This window comes from Eurosta solidaginis, chromosome 1, assembly GCF_040869045.1.
Source record: "Eurosta solidaginis isolate ZX-2024a chromosome 1, ASM4086904v1, whole genome shotgun sequence".
Lineage (NCBI taxonomy): Eukaryota > Metazoa > Arthropoda > Insecta > Diptera > Tephritidae > Eurosta > Eurosta solidaginis.
In genome coordinates this window covers 305,439,087-305,460,229 of record NC_090319.1, presented here as the reverse complement: position 1 = coordinate 305,460,229, position 21,143 = coordinate 305,439,087, and the positions used below count along the sequence as shown (strand labels likewise).

Below are 21,143 nucleotides of genomic sequence, written 5' to 3'. Positions count from 1 at the left end.
TAAATACTGGAAAATAGAGCTACCGAAAAAGTGAGGTTATGTTGTTGAAATCACCTTTATTATTACATCATGCCCAGGGGTGGGCGTGAGCTTAGCACCTGCTAAGCGACCATATATGTATACGATAAGCGAGAGCACAATGGCTACTTCGTCAAAATCAACAATAGTTCTTTTAGATTGATTCGATGGTCGTACCGTAAGGAATTGTCGCACGCGAGCTTAAAAGAGAATACCAAAGAGTACGTGTGACACGTGCTCTTTGTTCAAGCATTGAAATTAAACTAAATAAATAATTGATTTTGATTTCGTGCTCGCTACGCGTTCGTGTATACTAACACATTCTTAATTTGGTAACCTTGTAAATGAAGTGGTGCCCACCGCTGATCATGCCCATTGTGTACAATACCAGTTGCAGAATGTTCAAGATGGTTACTTTTAAGCGTGTTGATAGGATGTTTAATGCGGCGCAAGAGGATGAGACCACTACACTTTAAAAAACAGGTGATCGTTTCTATTTGTTATTTTGATGTCTAAGCTGAAAATATCACACTTATCTTATCCACAACGGTTATACCTGGTAAGTGTTTTTATCATGGTTGTATGTATTTATTTCAGAAACAAATTTTACCGTGGTAACTATGGTGACTGCTACTCTTTGTAAATTTTTGTGAAACAATATTTTCTCTTATTTTTTCTATATATGAATTTTTAGTTCGTCAGGAAAGCAATTAAAAAAAATTCATATAAATCTAAAAAAACGGTCTTTACAGTTTTCCATGAAATACTTATATAGCAAAATAAAACGAATATGTTAAAAAATTACAAACTACATATTACCAACCGCAGAAAAAAAATTATCTGAGAATGCAAAACGATTTGGATATATTACTACTCGCTTCAAAAATGTTGCCGCACTGTTTATTCAACATAGATCTAATCAATTTCAATTTCACTTAGCATACTTATTAAGAGCTTTCAAGCTATATTATAAGTTTAACATATGAGTAATTGAGGCTTAAGTCTGTGTGCATATTTTCTTTTTTGAAACCTACAGCATGTACCTATACCTATTAGTATGAACAAACACTAGTACCTTAAAAGCTTATAGAAGTTTTTGTAGCACTTGATTTCATATTTTTTTTCAGTTTTGTTTCAAGCCCGTAAGGTTAGTATTCTACATATACTAGCGAGCAGAATGAAAAGCTATACGCCTACATACTTTGCTGTTGTAGGCACAGTAGTTTTCTCGCCTTAACGCCTACAGAGTGTTTGTTTGATTGTGGTATGTATGTAGAATTAGTATCGCTTCAAGAAAGTTTTGCCCCTGCACTACAGTTAGCGTTTGAAATTTATAGCATTTCTTTTCTATTGTGTTTTTATTTGCATTTTTATCCTTCTTATATATATATATATTTCTATTAATTATTTTATTAATTTTTTTTTATTGTAAAATAATAGGTATTTTATATTCATAATATAAGATTAATATTTATGCTCTTCATACGCTTTCCTTTTGCTTTTGTTTGTGTAATACCACGATCCCAGTTGTAAGTGTGTGTATTATGCCTGCCTTTCATCCATCATTACGGTGCTATAAACAACCGAGACAACTTAGTTATTTAGTTATTATCAACATTAAGCTTCTTCTATGCAATTCTGCCGTTATTATGATGTAATGATGCCGAATATCATGGTGATGAAACGATTTTGTTTTGATCATGTTGGTGTATATTTTTTATGTATTTTTTCGTTTTTGTGGTTTTTTTTTTTTTGTTTTGCTTTTCTTTTTCGAGGGACTCCAAATTTACTTAATATTATTATCTTCCCATTTTAGCGTGGTAACACTGGGTTGTAGGCGAAGAAATGCATGCTTCTTTTGTTTTTACTTACAACACCAATATTTCTATCAAATTTAGAACTCCACTAAGTTACTATTAAGTTTTTGTTTTGTTTTTTTTTTTTTTTTTGTTTCTTCTCTTGTATCATTGATCCTGCCAAATAATTTAGTTTTCAGCTTTTTCCGCTTTTACTTTGGAAAACGCGCTCATACCACTGACGTTTACTGAGGTACCGCCGCCACTTTGTGCACCGCCGCTTATTAAGGCAGGATTGTTGTCACCAGAGCCACCACTGCTTCCACTATTTACCATGCTAGCATTCGATGGTTGTTGCTGCTGTTGATAAGAGTTATTGGTTTGTTGTGAACCAGCGGCACTGCCGCCACTACCAACAGCTCCTAGCACCGAGTTAGCCGCAGATGTACCCACGGCACTGCCGCTTTTTGCACGATTTATTTCTAATTCATGTAATTTCTTCCATAATTCTTCACGATCGCGCTCCCGTTTTTTCTCTCTAAAAAAAACAAAAATAAAAACAGAAAGGAAGTTAAATAAGAGTTATAAATTAACAGCTTAAAGTGAAATGATATCAAAGCTATTGTGACGAATATTACATCTCTAAGCTGTTACTAAGTAAATGCACAACAAAAACATTAAAGCAAGCTACCTAAACACATTAATCATAATTTACCACATGCATACAACGCAACGAAGAGATAACTCACACACAGATGTAGTCATCAGTCGAAGTAGTACTCACACACATACACAACCATATGGCTATACGAGAGGCTATTAACTACAAATACACACGCATATGCCTATGCGAGCGGCTATAAACTACAAATACACACGCATATAGCTGGTAACCATGAAGAAGATTCTAGAAGGAGAAACGTTTAGACATCTGGGGCAGAGTATAAAAGCAGCGTAAGCTGAGTAGTCAGTAATCAATTTGATTTAAACACGCAATTAGTTGTGAAGTATAAGTTGTGAATTACCTTAAAGTAGTCTAATAAAGAACATTTCGCTATACAGAATATTGGAGTGATTTATTCAACAGTTTAGCAATACGAAGAGAAGTTTAGCAATAGAATGTTTCAAATAAGCAGAAATTCGTTACACTACAAAAGGTCATAACACCGCGCTAAACGCCATCAACATATTAATAAATTGTGGACTGCACCAAGAGCCCATCGAACCACGATTACAGTAATCGTAATTTTAACTTTTTTACGCTTAGGATTACAGTAATGGGACATTCTGCCTCAACTTTTATCTAGACACTGTAAATGGTTCAACTCTGACCCCATATACCACAACCCCTGCAAAATAAACCTCTGTATGGGCAGTCCCTGTCGAAACTGCTAATAATAAAGGCTTCCCTTAGAAGATATTTTTGACAATTCTTCGAGCGATAAGGTTTCGGGCTTTGAGACATCGAGGTAGATTGACGGATATTTTTATGCTGCAATTTAGTAATACAAGTGGCCATATTTGGACGACCCGAAAGCGGCTTTTAAATCGAGGAAGAGATATGTGTCAATTCCTTTTTACGTATTTTTTTCCAGGATAGTGAAAATCTGTTCGATGGCAGATTTACCAGGTATGAAGCTGCACTGTTCAACTCCTCGCCATCGTATTTGAAAAGCTCTACATCGTTTTTTTTCAGGGATTGTAAAAACGGTGATCCTCGAAGCGTACCAAGATATTTAATTCGATTTGGACTAAAATTCCTTGCTAGTTTTTTCCCATCTCCCATTCCTCTTATTCTGAATAAAATATTCTTGGGAATTTGTTTAATTATTTTTTTTTTTTCTCTTATTCTGTTCGAAAAAGTGAAAACCGGTTTAGGGTTGTGATTGAAAAGTGATTGAAAGGGAGTTTTCGCGGTCATATTTAAGGAACTTTTTCATTTGTTAAATTAAAAGAAACGTAGTAAAATAGTTTAATTAATTTGTTTCTTAGACGAAAAACACCAAGGTGTACAATATTTTACTAAAATATAATAATACGAGCCGGACCCGTGCGCATCTTGAGCAAGCAATATAAAAGTCTCTTATCAAATAATAACAGAAATCAGCTGTTCTATCAATCAATTAAAACATTCAGCTTGCGCTGCCATCTGGCGTATGGGAGCAACTGCCGGTAATGCAGTGCAAATATTCACAATAGTGCCATAGTATAAATAGATTTCTTTGTGTGTGCACACAATCGTTTATTTTTAACAAATTATTTTAATAAAATATAGCTAAACAAAAGCCCTACGACCAAAATTGCCCAAAGCTCGCTAATAGCCCGAATTTCCATCTTTACAACCAAAACTTTATTTATAAATTTGGGTTCCAAATAAAAGCGAAAAAGGGACTCGTACATAAAAACAGCAATTAGAAATAATATATATTCTACCAAAAAACTGTGGTGAATATATCAATTCCGACACATCACTCGCAGCCAAGTGCTTAGACGAGATTCCACACCCACGAACACCGCAACAAGGAGCGCATATGACATACAGAAATTGTGTAAAGTTGTTTTGGAAGATAGAGAGGGCTTGATTAGATTTTGGCGTATGGCGAACAAAGAGTTGAACTCGGCATGCCCCCACCAAAAATTCTTTGCTCAATGTGAGAAGGCAACTCCACCGAATTTGTGTTATCAAGCAGTCTTCTTATGCTCATTTATTGTTGTTGCTTTGGCATCAATTCATTACTCATTTCGTCCAATACCATATAAAAGGCAATACTGCTCGTTGTTCTTATTTTATTTCTCAATTTTAAACAAATTTGCCAAAACGAGCGGAACCCGTGTGCATCTTGCGCAACCAATATAAAAGTATCTTATCAAATATCAACAGAAATCAGCTGTTCTATCAATCAATTAAAACTTACATCTTGCGCTGCCATCTAGCGTATAATAGCAACTGCCGGTAATACATTGCAAATATTCACAATAGTGCCATAGTACAAATAGATTTCTTGTGTGCTCACAGTCGTTTATTTTTATCCAATTATTTTAATAAAATATAGCTAAACAAAAGCACTACGACCAAAATTGCCCAAGGCTCGCTAATAGCCCGAATTTCCATCTTTACAACCAAAACTATATTTATAGATTTGGATTCCATATAAGAGCGAAAAAGGGACCCGTACATAAAAGCAGCAATTAGAAATAATATATTTGATAATTAAGCTTTTCATTTTCATAAACATAAATAGTAAAGCGAAACAAAATGTCATTTGGCAAAAAAGCTGACTTCGGCAATTCGAAGTTCCGATTCCACAGTTATTGTTAAGGGCGGAGAGAATTGGAGGAATTTCAGGGATAAAAAAGTCCACGAGAACTGAATTTCGAGGGAATATTTAGATTCGAGCTTATTATAACAAAAAAAATGTTTATAAAAATGTATGACTATGCTCACTTTTGTCGTTCAGCTTTATAGCTGGCGGTTAGTTCATCAAAAAGCTTGGAGTTCATTTCCATGAATGTCTTTAGCACGTTGTAAACCAAGGCAACGATCGTCTGATTCCAATGTTCTTTACTAATTCTGTACAGCGCCGGAAACATTATTGGCATAATGACAGCATTATTTTCCTCTATCAATGACATTGCATATTCATTATTCCAGAGGAAAAGCGCACGCTCGGCAACCTTGAAAAATAAAAAATAAAAAACAGATAACGACAAAAGGATACACCGCAAACTTGTATATATTAAAATTTAGTCTAAAATTTAATGCTTACTTGAAAATGCGGACTTGACACACATTTGGCGATCTGACGAAATAACGGTTCTTGTATTTTAACAAATTGCGGCGGATCAATAACATCTAATATCTCTTCGATTTCGCCCAAAAACATGACTTCCTTTTGCGAACAAGTTTTTGGCCAAAATTTCAATAATCCACGTACTACCGGTTCGGTTAGGTATGGATCCTTTTCAAGAAATTGTACGATGCAATATGCCAATTGAGCGTGATATAAACCGAGGCATTTCACTTTGTGCAGTGGCAAAAGCACCTTCACAAGAAACTGTTTATGTTCCGCCTTTAGAGGCAAGGCAAACCCATTAATGATACTGAAGATTGCATGAAAATAATAATCATATTATAGTAATAATTTATAATCTTTGTTGGAAAATGTTGAACATTACCTGCCCAATATTTCTAGTAATTCGCCGACACCATTAAAATGCTCTGTTTCGTAAATAAAGCGCAAAAAAATATTATTGATTTGTTTTCGTATAAAAGCGCGTAACCCTAAGAATTTTCCATAGATGCGATGTAAAACAGTTTTCAAAAAATCGCGTTCACGTGGATCCTCTGAATCAAAGAGCTCCAAAAGCTGTATATAAATTGAACAAAAAAAATTGTTTAAATGAAATTATCGGGCTTGTGCTATAAAGTGAATTATGTGAGTGAAATTGCCGGTTATGTGCGGCAAATTCAAGTAGGCTCAATACTTAATTTCGCTCGGAAGTGAATTACATCACATGCTGTATTATATAAATTCTAGTTTATTGAAATCTTTCTGCTGAAAATCTTTTTATACTCAGCGTGCTTTGCACACAGAGTATATTAACTTTGATTGGATAACGGTTGGTTGTACAGGTCTAAAGGAATCGAGATAGATGTAAAAAAAATTTATTGAGCCATGTTCGTCCGTCCGTCCGTCTGTCCGTTAACACAACTTAAGTAAATATTGAGATATATTCACCAAATCGTACGCTTATCTGGACCCAGAATAGATTGGTATTGAAAATGAGCGAAATCGGATGATAATCACGCCCACTTTTTATATATTTAACATTTTGGAAAACACAAAAAACCTGATTATTTAGTAAATAATACACCCAGAATATTGAAATTTGACGTGTGGACTGATATTAAGACTCTTGATAAAAATTTGAAAAAAAAAATTTTAAATGGGCGTGACACCGCCCACTTGTGATAAAATCAATTTTACAAATACTATTAATCATAAATCAAAAAACGTTAAACCAATCGTAACAAACTTCGGCAGAGAGGTTGCCTTTACTATAAGGAATGCTTTGAAGAAAAATTAACGAAATCGGTTAAGGACCACACCCACTTTTATATAAAAGACTTTTAAAATGGTCGTGGACGAGTAAAATAAGCTATATCTTTGCAAAAAAGAGCTTTATATCAATGGTATTTCATTTCCCAATTGGATTTATAACAATAAATATGAAAAACTTGAAATTTAAAAAAATGGGCGTGGCACCGCACCTTTCATGACTAAGCAATTTTCTATGTTTCGGGAGCCATAACTCGAAGAAAAATTAACGGATGGTAATGAAACTGTGTACACATATCTTATAACAACGCGAATCTCGCGATCTTACATATCTTATAACTTTAAAGCAATTCTTGTATATTTATATATTTGTATGTTTGTATAGCCGAACGATCTCGGGAACGGCTCAACCGATTCAAATGAAATTTGGCACAGAGATAATGTATCACCTTCTAAGACTTTCTACCTAGGTGTTGCCACTCAGAATGTTTCACAAGGTTGCCACCTATTCGAAATTAAAAAAAAAATTGCATGAGATATGCCGATATGGGTATCAAACGAAAGGTATTTCACTCCGCATTACAATAGGGACATTTTTGAGGAGGGTTGCCATTTGTATATTTGTATGTTTGTATAGCCGAACGATCTTGGGAACGGCTCAACCGATTTAAATGAAATTTGGCACAGAGATAATGTATCACCTTCTACGACTTTCTACCTAGGTGTTGCCACTCAGAATGTTTCACAAGGTTGCCACCTAATCGAAATTTACACAAAAATTGCATGAGATATGCCGGTATGGGTATCAAACGAAAGTAATTTCACTCCGCATTACAATAGGGACATTTTTGAGTACGTTTGCCATTTAGGGTTGGCAAATTCTAGCAAAATATATTTAAACGCATATTTTTGGCAAATATGAAACGAATAATTGCAATTTCTCACAGATTTCTTTTAGAAAGATTTCTCACCATAGCAAAAAGATATCTCACCATGGTAATTTGCTACCGTTGAACACTAGAGGCATATGTTCAATTTGAAAACGACATCTAACCATTTAACTACTTACCAACAAATGGCGCTTAGGGAAGTAAGCTGACATTTAATTAAACTAACTGATAGTTGTCATTCGTGTAATTTACAAGTTTTTGGAATGTAATAAAATTGTGAGACTTGCATAGTGTATAACTAAAAAAATTTTTGAAATTAATAATTCTATTTTTAAGGAAATCAAATATTGGTAAGTAAAAATATATAATATATTTACATATAAAATAAGTAGAGTTTGATTAATAATGACATGTAGAACAAAGTATGTTATGCGGCTCGAAGATTGCCGAGCAAAGCTCGGTCGCACAGATACTTTTCCTTATAGCAGAAAATATTTCTAATAAAAATGGATGGGATCGGTTAAAGACCACTGCAACTTAGATATAAAACAAATTTAAAATGGTCGTAGACTAGTATAATAAGCTATAACTTAGCAAAAAATAGTTTGAAATCAACGATATTTCACTTATCAAGTTTTATTGTAAGAGGAAAAGGGGACACATTTTTTTTTAAACGGGCGGTGCCACGTGTTATGTAGAAAAGTAATTTATCTGAAATGAAATGTGCAATTGAAGCTCACACTGAGTATATAATGTTCGGTTACACCCGAACTTAGACACCTTTACTTATTTTTTTTTTTTACTTTTTTGCTTTAGACTGGTTAGAGGCTTGGAATATTTTCACATGCCCACTTGCAGAACTATGCAGTTTATTTTCTTAGCTCAGAGTTATTTGGAATAAATTTATCAAAAATGTATGAGTCGTTCTGCTAGTGGGCCTAGGTAGGTGAAATTTCCAAATTGTATCTCACCTGCAAAACGAATTTTTGATCAATCACACGTTTTCCTATGGTCGCTTGAAAGTCCTGCGATTCCAAAAAACGTAAAAATACTTCATAGACTAATTGCAAATGTGGCCATGACGCTTCAAGTGTCGGATCATCTTCTTCGGGATCAAAATCGGGATTTTCGCTTGGAGGCAGTGTTCGGAACAAGTTACAAGAAATCTAATAAATAAATATAAATTAATTTCAATTTGCAACATTACACAATTAACTATTAATTGGATATTCACCATTCGTATAATTTCTGGATACACAGGTTCCGTAAGCACACCCCTACCATGTGTTATATAATTGGAGAGGTCATTTAGAGCAGCTCTCTTAATTTCTTTCCCTTTCAAATCCGTTACAGGATCCATAAAGTCAAATGATACACAGCACTGACGCAACTTGCGAATAAATAATTCTTCCTGTTCCAAACTAGAGCAATCGGCTAATATTTACAAGAAATAAGATTTAATTAGTTAATTACATGTGTAATTATATAAAATTCTTCATAATAAGTACTGTAGCTGAAAAAAAAAAATTAAAAACACTCATGACAACTTTAACTCTACCACTTTATTTTCAAATTTCATTTGATTAAAGTATAAAAACAAGGAAACTGGTTCGCCTACTAAAGATACCCGTTATGGGGTAAAAACGAGATAAATCAAAAAGGTGAAGGTCAAGCGAATTAAAACGCAGCGGCTGCGCTGGCTAGGCCATGTTATGCGAATGAAAGATGACGCTCCGGCCAAGAAAGTGTTTCTATCGGAACCCGCCTATGGAAGCAGAGGTAGAGGGCGGCCCCCACTGTGTTGGAAGGACCAGGTGGAAAACGACTTAAACTCCCTTGGTGTGACCAATTGGCGCCGGTTGGCAGAGAGAAGGAGCGACTGGTGCGCCTTGTTGGACGGCCATAACCGTTTAAACGGTTAAGCGCCAATTAAGTGAGTAAGTAAGAAGTGATTACGAGAGCCTGCATAACATTTTAGTTGGAAAGATGGAACTTCTTTGAGTATATTCGATAAATTGTAAGTGAAAGGCTATGTAGAACCAAGAGTGGTTACTTTGGACCACCGGTGGATATAAAATCAATTATGAATGAGAAATTATTATCTTCATCACAACATGCCTACATGTATTGCATTGGGTGGTCATGAATATAGAGAAAGCTCTGCAACGTTAGGAATATGCTCTAAGTGTTTTTCTGGACATTGCTGGAGCTTTCAACAATGTCTCGAAACGAGCAATCATGGACAGTGACAGTCTCATAGTCGATTGAAGTTCATCCAGCCTTAACAAATTGCATCGGCTCCATGTTAAGCTGCAGAATGATCACGTAGGCGAAGACGAAGAAAGCCTCCGCGGCACTGTATGCATACAAGGGTTAGGGAGCTTAGAATATACCCGCGGCAGGTATGCTTGTCTTAAGAGGCGACTAAAATACCAAGCTGATTTAAGGGGTTGTGTAGCGCAACCATTGTTAGGGGTTTATAGCTTCTCCAACCCAATGATCAACCTCACCTGCCCGTAGCGAATCCTGTTTCTTTAACAGCCATGGCTCTTGCGACCCCTAGTTCATCATGAATCTAGGGGATTGGAAGGCGGTATGGCCAACAGCCCATGTGGTTGTTGTTGTTGTTGTGGCGATAAGGTTGCTCCCCGAAGGTTTTGGGGAGTGTCATCGATGTTATGGTCCTTTGCCGGATACAAATCCGGTACCATAGCACCATTAAGGCGCTAGCCCGACCATATCGGGAACGATTTATGTGGCCACATTAAACCTTCAGGCCATTCACTCCCTCCCTACCCCCAAATTCCATGAGGAGCTTGGGGTGGCCAGATCCTCGTCTGTTAGTGAAACAGGATTCGCCCCGGATAGGTGAGGTTGACAATTGGGTTTGGAGAAGCTATATATTGCGCTGGCAACCTGAAGGGTTGCGCTACACAGCCCCTTGAATCTGGTATTTTAGTCGCCTCTTACGACAGGCATACCTACCGCGGGTATATTCTGATCCCCTAACCCGCTGGGGTCCATGTGGTCATACTAAATAGTTCCCGAGATGGTCGGCCTAGTACCGTAATGGTGCTTGTGACCGGAACGTACCGGATCTATGTATATCCGGTAAAGGACCATCAACATCAATAACACTCCCCAAAACCGTCGGGATTGCCCTTATTGCTACAGCAACAATAACAAGGGGATGCTAGGATGCACGCGGGCCCTATCACCCAAATTCTCTCATTTATTACGGTATTTACGGCAATTGTCAAACCCATACTTTAATATGGGGTCCTTGTTTGGTGGATAGCCACACAAAAAGCACGTATACCAAAAAACTTGAGGCGGTAGCCCTGAATACCACCCCGACAGCAACATTGCATGCCATTCTACACATCCCGCCTGTAGACCTAATGGCCAAAAATATCGGATTAGCAACTTCAACAAGGCTTAAGGCCTCGGGTCAGTTTAAGAGCAGGCCATAGCAGTATAGCTCCATCAAATATCGGGTCAACGCAATATGTGGTGCCGTGCCTGAGCTTCGAAAGAGATCTTGGGGCCAAAATTGAGCCAGGGGGTTGGTGCCATGGTGCAGGAATGGCAGAACATACCTATGCACGTCTATACCGATGGTTCTAAATTAACGGAAGGGGTCGGGTCTGCTGTTTACTATGTCGATCCAAATATAAGTAGATTCTACAAGCTGCCAGATTACTGCAGCGTCTTTCACGCGGAAATTATAGCCGCTAAGAAAGCAGCAGAAGAAACTTAAGGTTCACGATGGGCATACTAACTGGACACTACCTTCTGGAGTCACATGCTAATAAGTTAGGGTCTCGTCAGTAACGGCAGATCTAGGAAGTGTGAGCAACAGGAACAAACGGGTGAGCACATTCTGTGTTCGTGTCCAGCGCTCACCAGGTCAAGGCTGCAGTTATTAGGGTCGACAGAGGACTAAGTTTTTCTATAATATAAGTTCTGGCACCTGATTGGTGTTCTTCGTTTGGTCGTCAACACTGTGTCCATAGTGTTCAGTTTATGTGAGGTTTTTATTGACCGGCCAGTTTAAACAAACCTAACCTTCACAGCCATGATAAAAGGCCCGAAAATATTTGCAAGTGGCCTACAAAATCGCCTGTCCACAATAACAAGGAACAAAAGGATCTTTCCTCCATGGTAGGATAAAAGCCCCAAGGTCAAATCTCAGAAAGCGCTGCTACTCTGGAAGGAACTTTCTCGAGGGAGTACAAAAAACGAAAAGTATTGCAAAAACAAATCTTTGGAATAGGAATGTAAACAAGTATTCTCTGCATGTCTTGCGCACAACCAGGAATAGGGATGGTTTTCTTCTCTTAGTCAGGCAGATTGCTGATGATTTTCGGCCAGTTAGACTCACGCCGATTTGAAATATACGCATACAGGATTTTCTTATTGAGTTCGTACTTTCCACGATGCGGCTTTATAACCTGAGAAGGAACTCTACAAAAACAATTTACCGTAGCAGGATAAGGAGCTTGAAATATACCCGGCTTGCCAGTCGTGGCGGGAGCAGGTACTGCCCGAATGTGATTCATATCCGGAAAAGGACTCTCCATATCCGTAACACTCTTCTTAACCTTCGGAAAGTGTTTTTGAGGTTGCAACAACAACCTTCGCGGCGTTCGTTGTGTGGAAGCTGCATTTAAAAAAAGGAAGAGCTAACGGAACAGGACACGCCTCGTTCCTACTTCTTAACTGTGATATATTAACTAAGTAAGCTATGTGAATACACAGCCAAAGGTTACTAATCTGGAGTCCTTTGCCTTGCATCATGAGTGAACATCATGGAAAGAACAGCAATGTGAAATTACAAATCACGATATTTTTGTACACTTCAAATCAGCCTTTTACAGCGCGAAATGAAGTTGCTTGTACGCTGCTAAGTCTGGATTAAAGTTCCCTGCAAATTTAATAAGGCTTTGCCAAATAACGTTGAGGAACACTATCATCTCCTTAAGGAATGGAAAGGACTTCTCCGAGCAATTCGAAGCCAAACGAGTCTTTAGACAATCGAGGCCGTACAATCTATTATAAGAGCGTACAATTACTGGCGTATAGTGATGATATTGATATTATTGAGCTGAAAAAACGCGTTGGGCGTTCTGCCTTCTATGGATAAGATCAAAAAGCAAACAAAAAATGGGTATTGCGAGTAACAATGATGAGCATTAAACACATATGAAGATAATGCAGCGAATAAAACACATAGGCTTCGCTGTATAGTTCGTCTTATGCGAATGGAGGAAGCTGCTCCGGCCAAGAAAGTTTTTTAGGCGACACCGCAGTTAGGAAGGAAAGGGGGAGACCTCTACTGAATTAGGAGAAATAGGTGGAAGAAGGCTTGACCTCCCTTGGTGCTCCCAATTGGCGTCAGTTTACGCAAAACATGGATAGCTGGCGTGACTTGTTACGAAACGGCCAAAATCGCTTAGGCGGTTAAGCGTGAATGAATGATGATGATGGAATCAAGTAACTGTTCAGCTTTTCTCTCATATGAATTAAAAACTTTAATATTATTTTACCACCAACTACAATTTTGAAATTAAGCGGCTATTACAAACAAAAACAAAAAATTATTTGTATGCGCTGTTAATTTCAATTTAATAATAATAATAACAATAATTAGTTACATCAGCGCATTAAGACTAAGTCTTTTATCACGCAATACAAAAAGAAATCTTACATTAAAGTAACGGATTTTTTTAACAAAATGTATGTAAAATAAAATATAAAGAAAAGAAAAATTAAAACAAAATAAAACAAAATAGAATAAAAATAAAAATTTAAAAAAAAATATATATATATAAATATATTAAAAATACAGAATAAATTATAGCTAGATTGAAAATTATAACCACCTCATTATGCAATCCCATTAGTGAAAAAATCAAAAATAAGTTTTTTAAAATTATTTTCCCGCAACGAATTCCTTATAGATTGAGGTATGGAGTTCCAGAGTCTAACACCATTCATAAGCTCATTAAAAATATAGTCGACGCTGCGGTAAAAGCTGCTAACGCAATCCAACAAAAATTAATAGTAGAATAAAAAAACTAATTTCAATGAACACGTTGAAATTTCAATATATGTGACGTTCCGCTAGCAAATACCCCCAAACCATTTTTTTAAGACTTATCACAAATGAAAGTTTGCTCCAGGAGACCGGTGTATTTATTACTTTTTGAGTTATGTGCAATTGTTGTTCTTGTAGCAGTGCTTCGCCCCATCCAAAGGTGCGACCGATCACAAATTGTCATCAATATCCTCTAACAGGAGTCCACGGAAACTTGCTGTTTCAACAGGGGTGCACCATAATGAGAGGGGTGTTAGAGGCGTTGCTTCCGCATTATAATTAAAGAGATGGTTGGTGTCATGTGGGGACACATTGCAAGCAGGGCATACATTTTGTATGTCCGGGTTGATTCTGGACAGATAAGAGTTTAACCTGTTACAGTATCCAGATCTAAGTTGAGCTAGAGTGACTCGCGTTTCCCTAGGGAGTGTGCGCCTCTTCAGCAAGTTTTGGGTACTGTTCTTTGAGTACTGGGTTCACCGGGCAATTCCTGGCATAAAGGTCCGACGCCTGTTTGTGGAGTCCACTGGGGACCTGCTTGTGTTTTTGGCTTCATACGGCTGAGTTCTCAGATGCCGTATTTTCTCATAACGCTTACGGAGATGACTCCTTAAGCGCCTGGGCGATGTTGGCTCATCAATCAGATGTCTGTTTGGATGCTCAGTCAAAGTCCATAGTAATTGTGCCGTATACGGGTGTTCATGTGAAAGCTTCCGCATACGACTTAATATACCTGCTCGCCATGCTGCATCAACAGCATTCGAGTAAGGGACCTTTTTTCGCGGAGCGTAACGTTAGCAGCTTTTTATAATTTTGTTGGATTTAGCAAGTTTTTTTTTTTCTTAACAACCATGTGCAGAAATCGCCCCCTTCGTTCATCAATATCGAAGTCGTTTTGGGTGAAAAATGGCGTTGGCAGCTTTTACCGCGGCGGCGACGATATATTGTAAATAAAAATGTCATAGGTCGAAAAAGAGTGCTCACAAATTTACCTTTTAACGGTGGCAACTGTTGAAGCTCCACATCCTGAGAATTTCTATAACGTGAGGAACCCTGACTTTTTTTACTTTTCTTTTTCAATGAGCGTTTAGCAAATGGATCAATTCGATCGACAAACGTTCCCGATGACATTTTCTTGATTTATATTTGTTGTTCAGTTTTTCTTTTTCAGCTGCACTTGTGTCGTCGTCCTTTGTTGAATATGCTTTTTACACAAATGTGTATGTATTTATGTAGATATGTTTAACAAAATGGAAACAACTGCGTTATATATATATATAGAAGTTTTTATGAATATTATGTTTAAGTTCTCGATCGATGCTTTCTATTAAATAGATTTTTATTTTAATACACACACACATCTAACAATGTAGTTCTGTATATATGCATTTATGTAACGGTGTAGTGTGTAGTAACAAAAAAATTTTTAATGCCTTTTTGAAGTTGGTTCAAACCCGTTAATGCTTGATGTTTGCTTTTAATTTTACATATATATACATATATATATATATATATATATATATATATATATATAAAGATATATGGATATACATATATAATACACGCTAGCAAATCACTTTATTATTTTTTTATTGCTGTATTAACGCAGAAATGCGAATTATTACTCTCATTCTATAGTTTTATTCAGCAATTACCCGTAATTGGTATTTTTGTTTTTTAATTATTTCTGTAGTTTTTGTTTTGAACTATCATTCGTTGATTTTTACGTTAAACATTCTCAAAACTTATAAAAATCATAAATTTCGAGTTGTGGAGAGTTTTTGCTTGCTTTTGTTTTCAACTTGTTCACAAACTGTAAGCTTTAGTTATAGATAAGTAGATACAGTTAACGAAACAGAGATTATCTAGAAAAAAAAAGAAAAAACAAAACAAATTAGATAAATACTTTTATTTGTTCTAAATAAAAACCGACGATAAAAAATGTATTTAATTTAAGACTGAATAAAAGCGAAACTTTTAAACATATTCGTAAAAGTGTGTTAAAAATTATAAAAGTTAATAATAACGGGACTTATCATTAAACGGTCTTATTTAGCCTGACTTGACAGGCCCGCTGCACGGCCGTTGTGAACGAATTTTGTAATTAAAATTTAAGTAACTTCCCGATAAGCTACAAGCTTGAAATTTGGAATATAGTTCAGAACCCGATGACAATGCAATAATAAGAAAAAATCGCCGCTAGGTGGCGCAAGGAACGAGGTATTCAAAAAAAATCGTATTTGTGGTCCGATTTGGTTCATATTTTTATTTATTTATTTACAGAAAGCGGCCTGTGATAAATGATATTTTCATACATATATGCATAGGTAAGACCAACTGAACCTTAATAAGGTTATGATACGCCTCACATTTTTAGAAACTTCACGCGCCCAACGCTTTTATGTAATTGTCTGATCAAGGCCCTAGATTGATGAGGAGTGTGATGACTAGTACCTAGGGCCTACCTAATATTTTCTAGCTTTTAGTATTATTATTACTTCATGTAAGTATTGTTTTCACTAGCTTTTAGTATTATTATTACTTCATGTAAGTATTGTTTTCAATAAAACCGTTTAACTAAAAAAAATTTTTTAAATTATTTTTTTCCCCCTTAAAACAGTGAGTCATCGCTTTTTCCATAAGAAGAAGACATACCAAATCATTCAGTTGAAAGGGAGGGGATGCGCGTGCTTATCAACTAATATGGATCTAAGTGCCACATTTGTTAATGCGTAAAGGATTGGCGGATTTCGTAAACATTTTAAAGCGGTTGGGACGGTGTTGTATATTTTTGGATCATTTTATGACTACTTGGGCACCGTTTCGTGAACATTTCAGAATGACTTCAGAATCATTTCGAGACCGTAACCAATTCGGAACGATTTCAAGATTGCGTACGGTTTACATTATGTATCATTTAGGGACAACTGAAGGATTAGTTCAAGACTATTTCGGGACTGATTGAGGGGGCGACAAATTAAAGTGGAAAAAATTGTCAATGTTAAAAACAATTAATACTGAAAATAAAGTTTCCCCCTTAACTGAACAGCGCGTTGTGCCCACTTTAAGTTAAATGATCTGGTATGTCTTCTTATGAAATTAAATAATTTAAAAAAAATGTTTAAGTTAAACGGTTTTATTGAAAACAATACTTACATGAAGTAAGACCTGTTAAATAATGATTACTAATGGTAATAATTAGCCGTTCCATTGATTATATTCTTTAAACGCCATTTAATGATTATTTGTCATTATTTTCTATTTTTAATGATTAGTTTTCAATTGATTAAAAAAATAATCAAAAAAAACTCATAATTTTTTACGATTATTGAAAAAAATCAAAAAATAATCAAAAATCCAAAAAAATTCAAAAGTAATTGATTATTTTTGATTTTTTTTTTTTTTGATTATTTTTCCGCTTGGTTGAAAGAAATATTCTCGTTTGTTGCATGCACGGGATAATTTCTGCATACAAGTACATTTTAGGATGCGATAGTAAATCGTAAGCGCTTATCGAGGCGAATAAATACATTCAACATATAGGGCGAATGGTATATGAGCGTTGATCTAAACATATTCTCCGGTAAGTATACACACATGTGCATATTTTACCACACCCATTATATAAAATAATAATGGTTTCATCCTTAAGTCAAGCCAATTTTTTTTGGGATCCAAAATTAATATATCCGCTATTTCGGATTAAGTTATGGGATATGCATTGATTGTTTTGTAATCAAAGTTTATCATATTGTTCGCTTTATTTTAGTCATAACAGTTTCATATCATCGCCACTATGTGACTTAATACTGAGGTCAAGCGAAGTCTTTTAGGACACGTATTACCAGTCGACCGCTGTTATAGACTTTTACAATGTATATATTCTTGGAAAATATCCAACCATGTCGAAAAAATTATGTATGATAGGCAAACAAATGTGTTTGGAATTTACAATTGTTAGTAATAAAAAATGCCTCACTATGCAAAACTTAAAATTGTATAGGAAATATCCTAGACGTAATCATAAGGAAATAAAAGAAGTTTCAATCTAATGTACATGGAGATACATATGTTATAAATTTATCTGGGATATAACAACCTTTGGTTAGACAACTGATCATGATGATGAATGACAACTTAGAGGATCGCTTCAGTTGGAAATGAAGCTATCAACCTAAGTAGTATTACTCAAACATATTGTTTGAGCATATTGTTTTGTCGTAAAACAATACGCACTCCCCCGCAAGGTATTCGTCGGATATATCTAAAGACTCGATAATGTGTAGATGGGTATGTATTAGGCCGGGTCGATTTGTGGGAGGCAAAAAAATCGCCCATTGCTCTGCGAAAATCATATTCTGGGGATCAAAATAAGAAACTTTGCCGAAGGAACCATACCTCTAAAACGAATTCTGATGTCCCCCAATTTCGAACTTTTGGGTAGGGGGCAAATTTTGAAAAATCCCACTTTCACCCATTTAGAGTGCTCCAATCGAGTCCAAATATATGACCGACCCCCACTAACTTTGGAGGCCCGACCCACCGATGCCAGTGGCACACCCCCTGGAACCCCCCTGGGGGTTCACCACACAAACATTTCAAAAAATCGCCGGTTTTGCACTTTACATGAAAAAATCAGCGAAATGCCTGTTTTTTCTTTTTGAAGTTTATTTTTCTCTTTAGAAATTTATTTAGTCAGAACATATGTAAATGAAAAAATGAATTTAACTTAGTAATAGAAAAGAAATTAAAAAAAATATTAGAAATTAGCGTTTTTACAACCCTTTTAAAACCAAAGCATCACTGTGATGCATTTGCATGTCGTAAACATAGTTGTGTGGGTTTTTTATTCAACCGTTTTAAAAAATGAAGGTATCACTGTGACACAATTGCAGATCGTAAAATTGCTTGTGTTGTTTTTTTAAGCCACCACAAGACACAGCAGGTAGAACTGAAATTACCATTTCATTCTTATTACCTCGTCTCGTAGACCATATATAACGCAACAGTTTTTGTGAATGCATTAAGTCGTTGTGAAGAACTCAAAGTGTGAAGTGCTAATTTCAGATAAAAAAAATATTTCAAAAAAAAATAATAAGTGAAGTGATCATTCCAAATCAAAAAGTTTACAATGAATCCACCATCCTCTACATCGCAAGATGAAGCAATAAATAATAAATATTATTATAAATAAATAAATAAAAATAAAGAAAAAACATAGCCATTTAGCTGATTTTTTCATGTAATGTGCAAAACCGGCGATTTTTTGAAATGTTTGTATGGTGAACACCCATAGGGGTTCCAGGGGGTGTGCCACTGGCATCGGTGGGTCGGGCCTCCAAAGTTAGTGGGTGTCGGTCATACATTTGGACTCGATTGGAGCACTCTAAATGGGTCAAAGTGGGATTTTTCAAAATTTGCCCCTACCCAAAAGTTCGACTCAAATTGGGGGACATCAGAATTCGTTTTAGAGGTATGGTTCCTTCGGCAAAGTTTCTTATTTTGATCCCTAGAATACGATTTTCATAGAGAAATGAGCGATTTTTAAATCGACCCGCCCTAGTATGTATGTATCCATATGCCTAGATAAGCGCTCACAATATACCGTTACATCCACCATGTACTTGAATGTACAAAATAATCAGTGCATAGCCATAACGTAATCCAAAATAGTGGATATATTTATTTTGGATAGAACAAAATCGGCTAGACTTACGGATGAAACCATAAAGGATCGTTGGTAAATGAAAGCTTTTTCAATTAGAAAAACCGCCGTTTTCGATCCCATATTATTTGTGTAGTAAAATATGCACATGTGTGTATACTTACCAGAGAATATGTTTAGATCAACGCTCATATACCATGCGCCCTATATGTTGCATGTATATGTTCGCCTCGATAAGCTTACGATGTACTATTGCATCCTAAAATGTTCTTTTACGTAGAAATTATCCCGTGCCAAAGTGGATAAATATAATAAGAGCCACCAGTCTGCTACGAGTGGCGAGTAACTCGCTGGAAATTAAAAAAAATTGATGCCTAATGTTTTCCATGAGAGACATTTTCAATCGTCTCGCATTTATCCATGTCGTGTAGGGACCTTATGCAATTGTGATTTTAAGAAGAGAATTAAATAATTAATTAAATACAGTCGGAAAAATAAAAACAAATACCCTACCCCACGAAAAGGTATAGACATTTATGCACATCTACCCCAAAAAAATCCTGCGAGTATCCTAACGAATAACATTATGCAAAGTAACAAGTGACGTCTCTTATTATATTTATCCTCTTTGCCCGTGCATGCATCCAACGAGAATTTTTCTTTCAACAAAGCGGAAAAATAATCAAAAAAAATCAAAAAAAAAACAAAAAAAATCAGAAAAAAACAAAAAAAAATCAGAAAAAAATCAAAAATAATCGAAAAAATCAAAAATAAACAAAAGTAATCATCATTTTGATTATTTTTGATTATTTTTTATTTATTTTTTTTTCAATAATCGGAAAAAATGATGACTTTTTTTTCTAATAGTAATCAATTAGTAATTGCTTTTTTCGGAAAACAATTGAAATAATCATTGGCCATTAAAATGGGAATCTAATTAATTGATTACTAATGCTAATTCAAATTTAACAGGTCTGCATGAAGTAATAATAATACTAAAAGCTAGAAAATAATTAGGTAGGTCCAAGGTACTAGTCATCACACTCCTCATCAATTTAGGGCGTCGATGAGACAATTAAATAAAAGCATTGGACGCGTTAAATTTCTAAAAATGTGAGGCGTAACATAACCTTATTAAGGTTCAGTTGGTCTTACTTATGACTATCAATAGAAATTTAACGCGTTCAACGCTTTTATTAATTGTCTGATCAACGACCTAAATTGATGAGGAGTGTGATGACTAGTACCTAGGACCTACCTAATTATTTTCTAGATTTTAGTATTATTATTACTTCATGTAAGTATTGTTTTCAATAAAACCGTTTAACTTAATTTTTGTTTTGTTATTCTATTTTCACGTTTTTAGTCTTTATTTAATTGCCTGTTATTTCTCATTCTATTTAGTTCATTTAGTGACTCATTATTACAAGGACTCTTTCCTGACAATTTGTTACAATCTAAGTCCTCAATACATAATCCTTCCAAAGACTTTACTCGACTCTGCGCCACGTATGTTTGTCCCTCCTCGAACTCCAAAATATTTTGATGTCACTCCTACCGGACTGTATGTAATATTTGTTCCGAATATGAGCCAAATCGGCCACAAATACGATT

The 21,143-nt window shown here is 35.7% G+C and overlaps 1 protein-coding gene across 8 annotated transcripts in view; it reads right to left on the bottom strand.

The window, feature by feature from the left end:
* Window positions 1–1,357: 1,357 nt before the first annotated feature.
* The window catches only part of wdb (widerborst), a 79,604-nt gene continuing 59,818 nt past the window's right edge, over window positions 1,358–21,143 (bottom strand). For 5 of the 8 annotated variants that reach the window (XM_067761362.1, XM_067761361.1, XM_067761365.1 and 2 more), the window contains 8 exons: window positions 15,520–15,729; window positions 14,857–15,188; window positions 8,999–9,198; window positions 8,736–8,930; window positions 5,991–6,181; window positions 5,582–5,915; window positions 5,260–5,489; window positions 1,358–2,352 (listed from right to left, as the gene is read on the bottom strand). In XM_067761362.1, coding sequence (XP_067617463.1) covers window positions 2,004–2,352; window positions 5,260–5,489; window positions 5,582–5,915; window positions 5,991–6,181; window positions 8,736–8,930; window positions 8,999–9,198; window positions 14,857–14,995 — 1,638 coding nt within the window. In that variant the 5' untranslated portion in view covers window positions 14,996–15,188; window positions 15,520–15,729 and the 3' untranslated portion in view covers window positions 1,358–2,003. Of the gene's footprint in view, window positions 2,353–5,259; window positions 5,490–5,581; window positions 5,916–5,990; window positions 6,182–8,735; window positions 8,931–8,998; window positions 9,199–14,856; window positions 15,189–15,441; window positions 15,465–15,489; window positions 15,730–21,143 lie in introns of those variants that run through there. The other 3 variants (XM_067761359.1, XM_067761364.1, XM_067761360.1) reach the window with 3 other exon arrangements.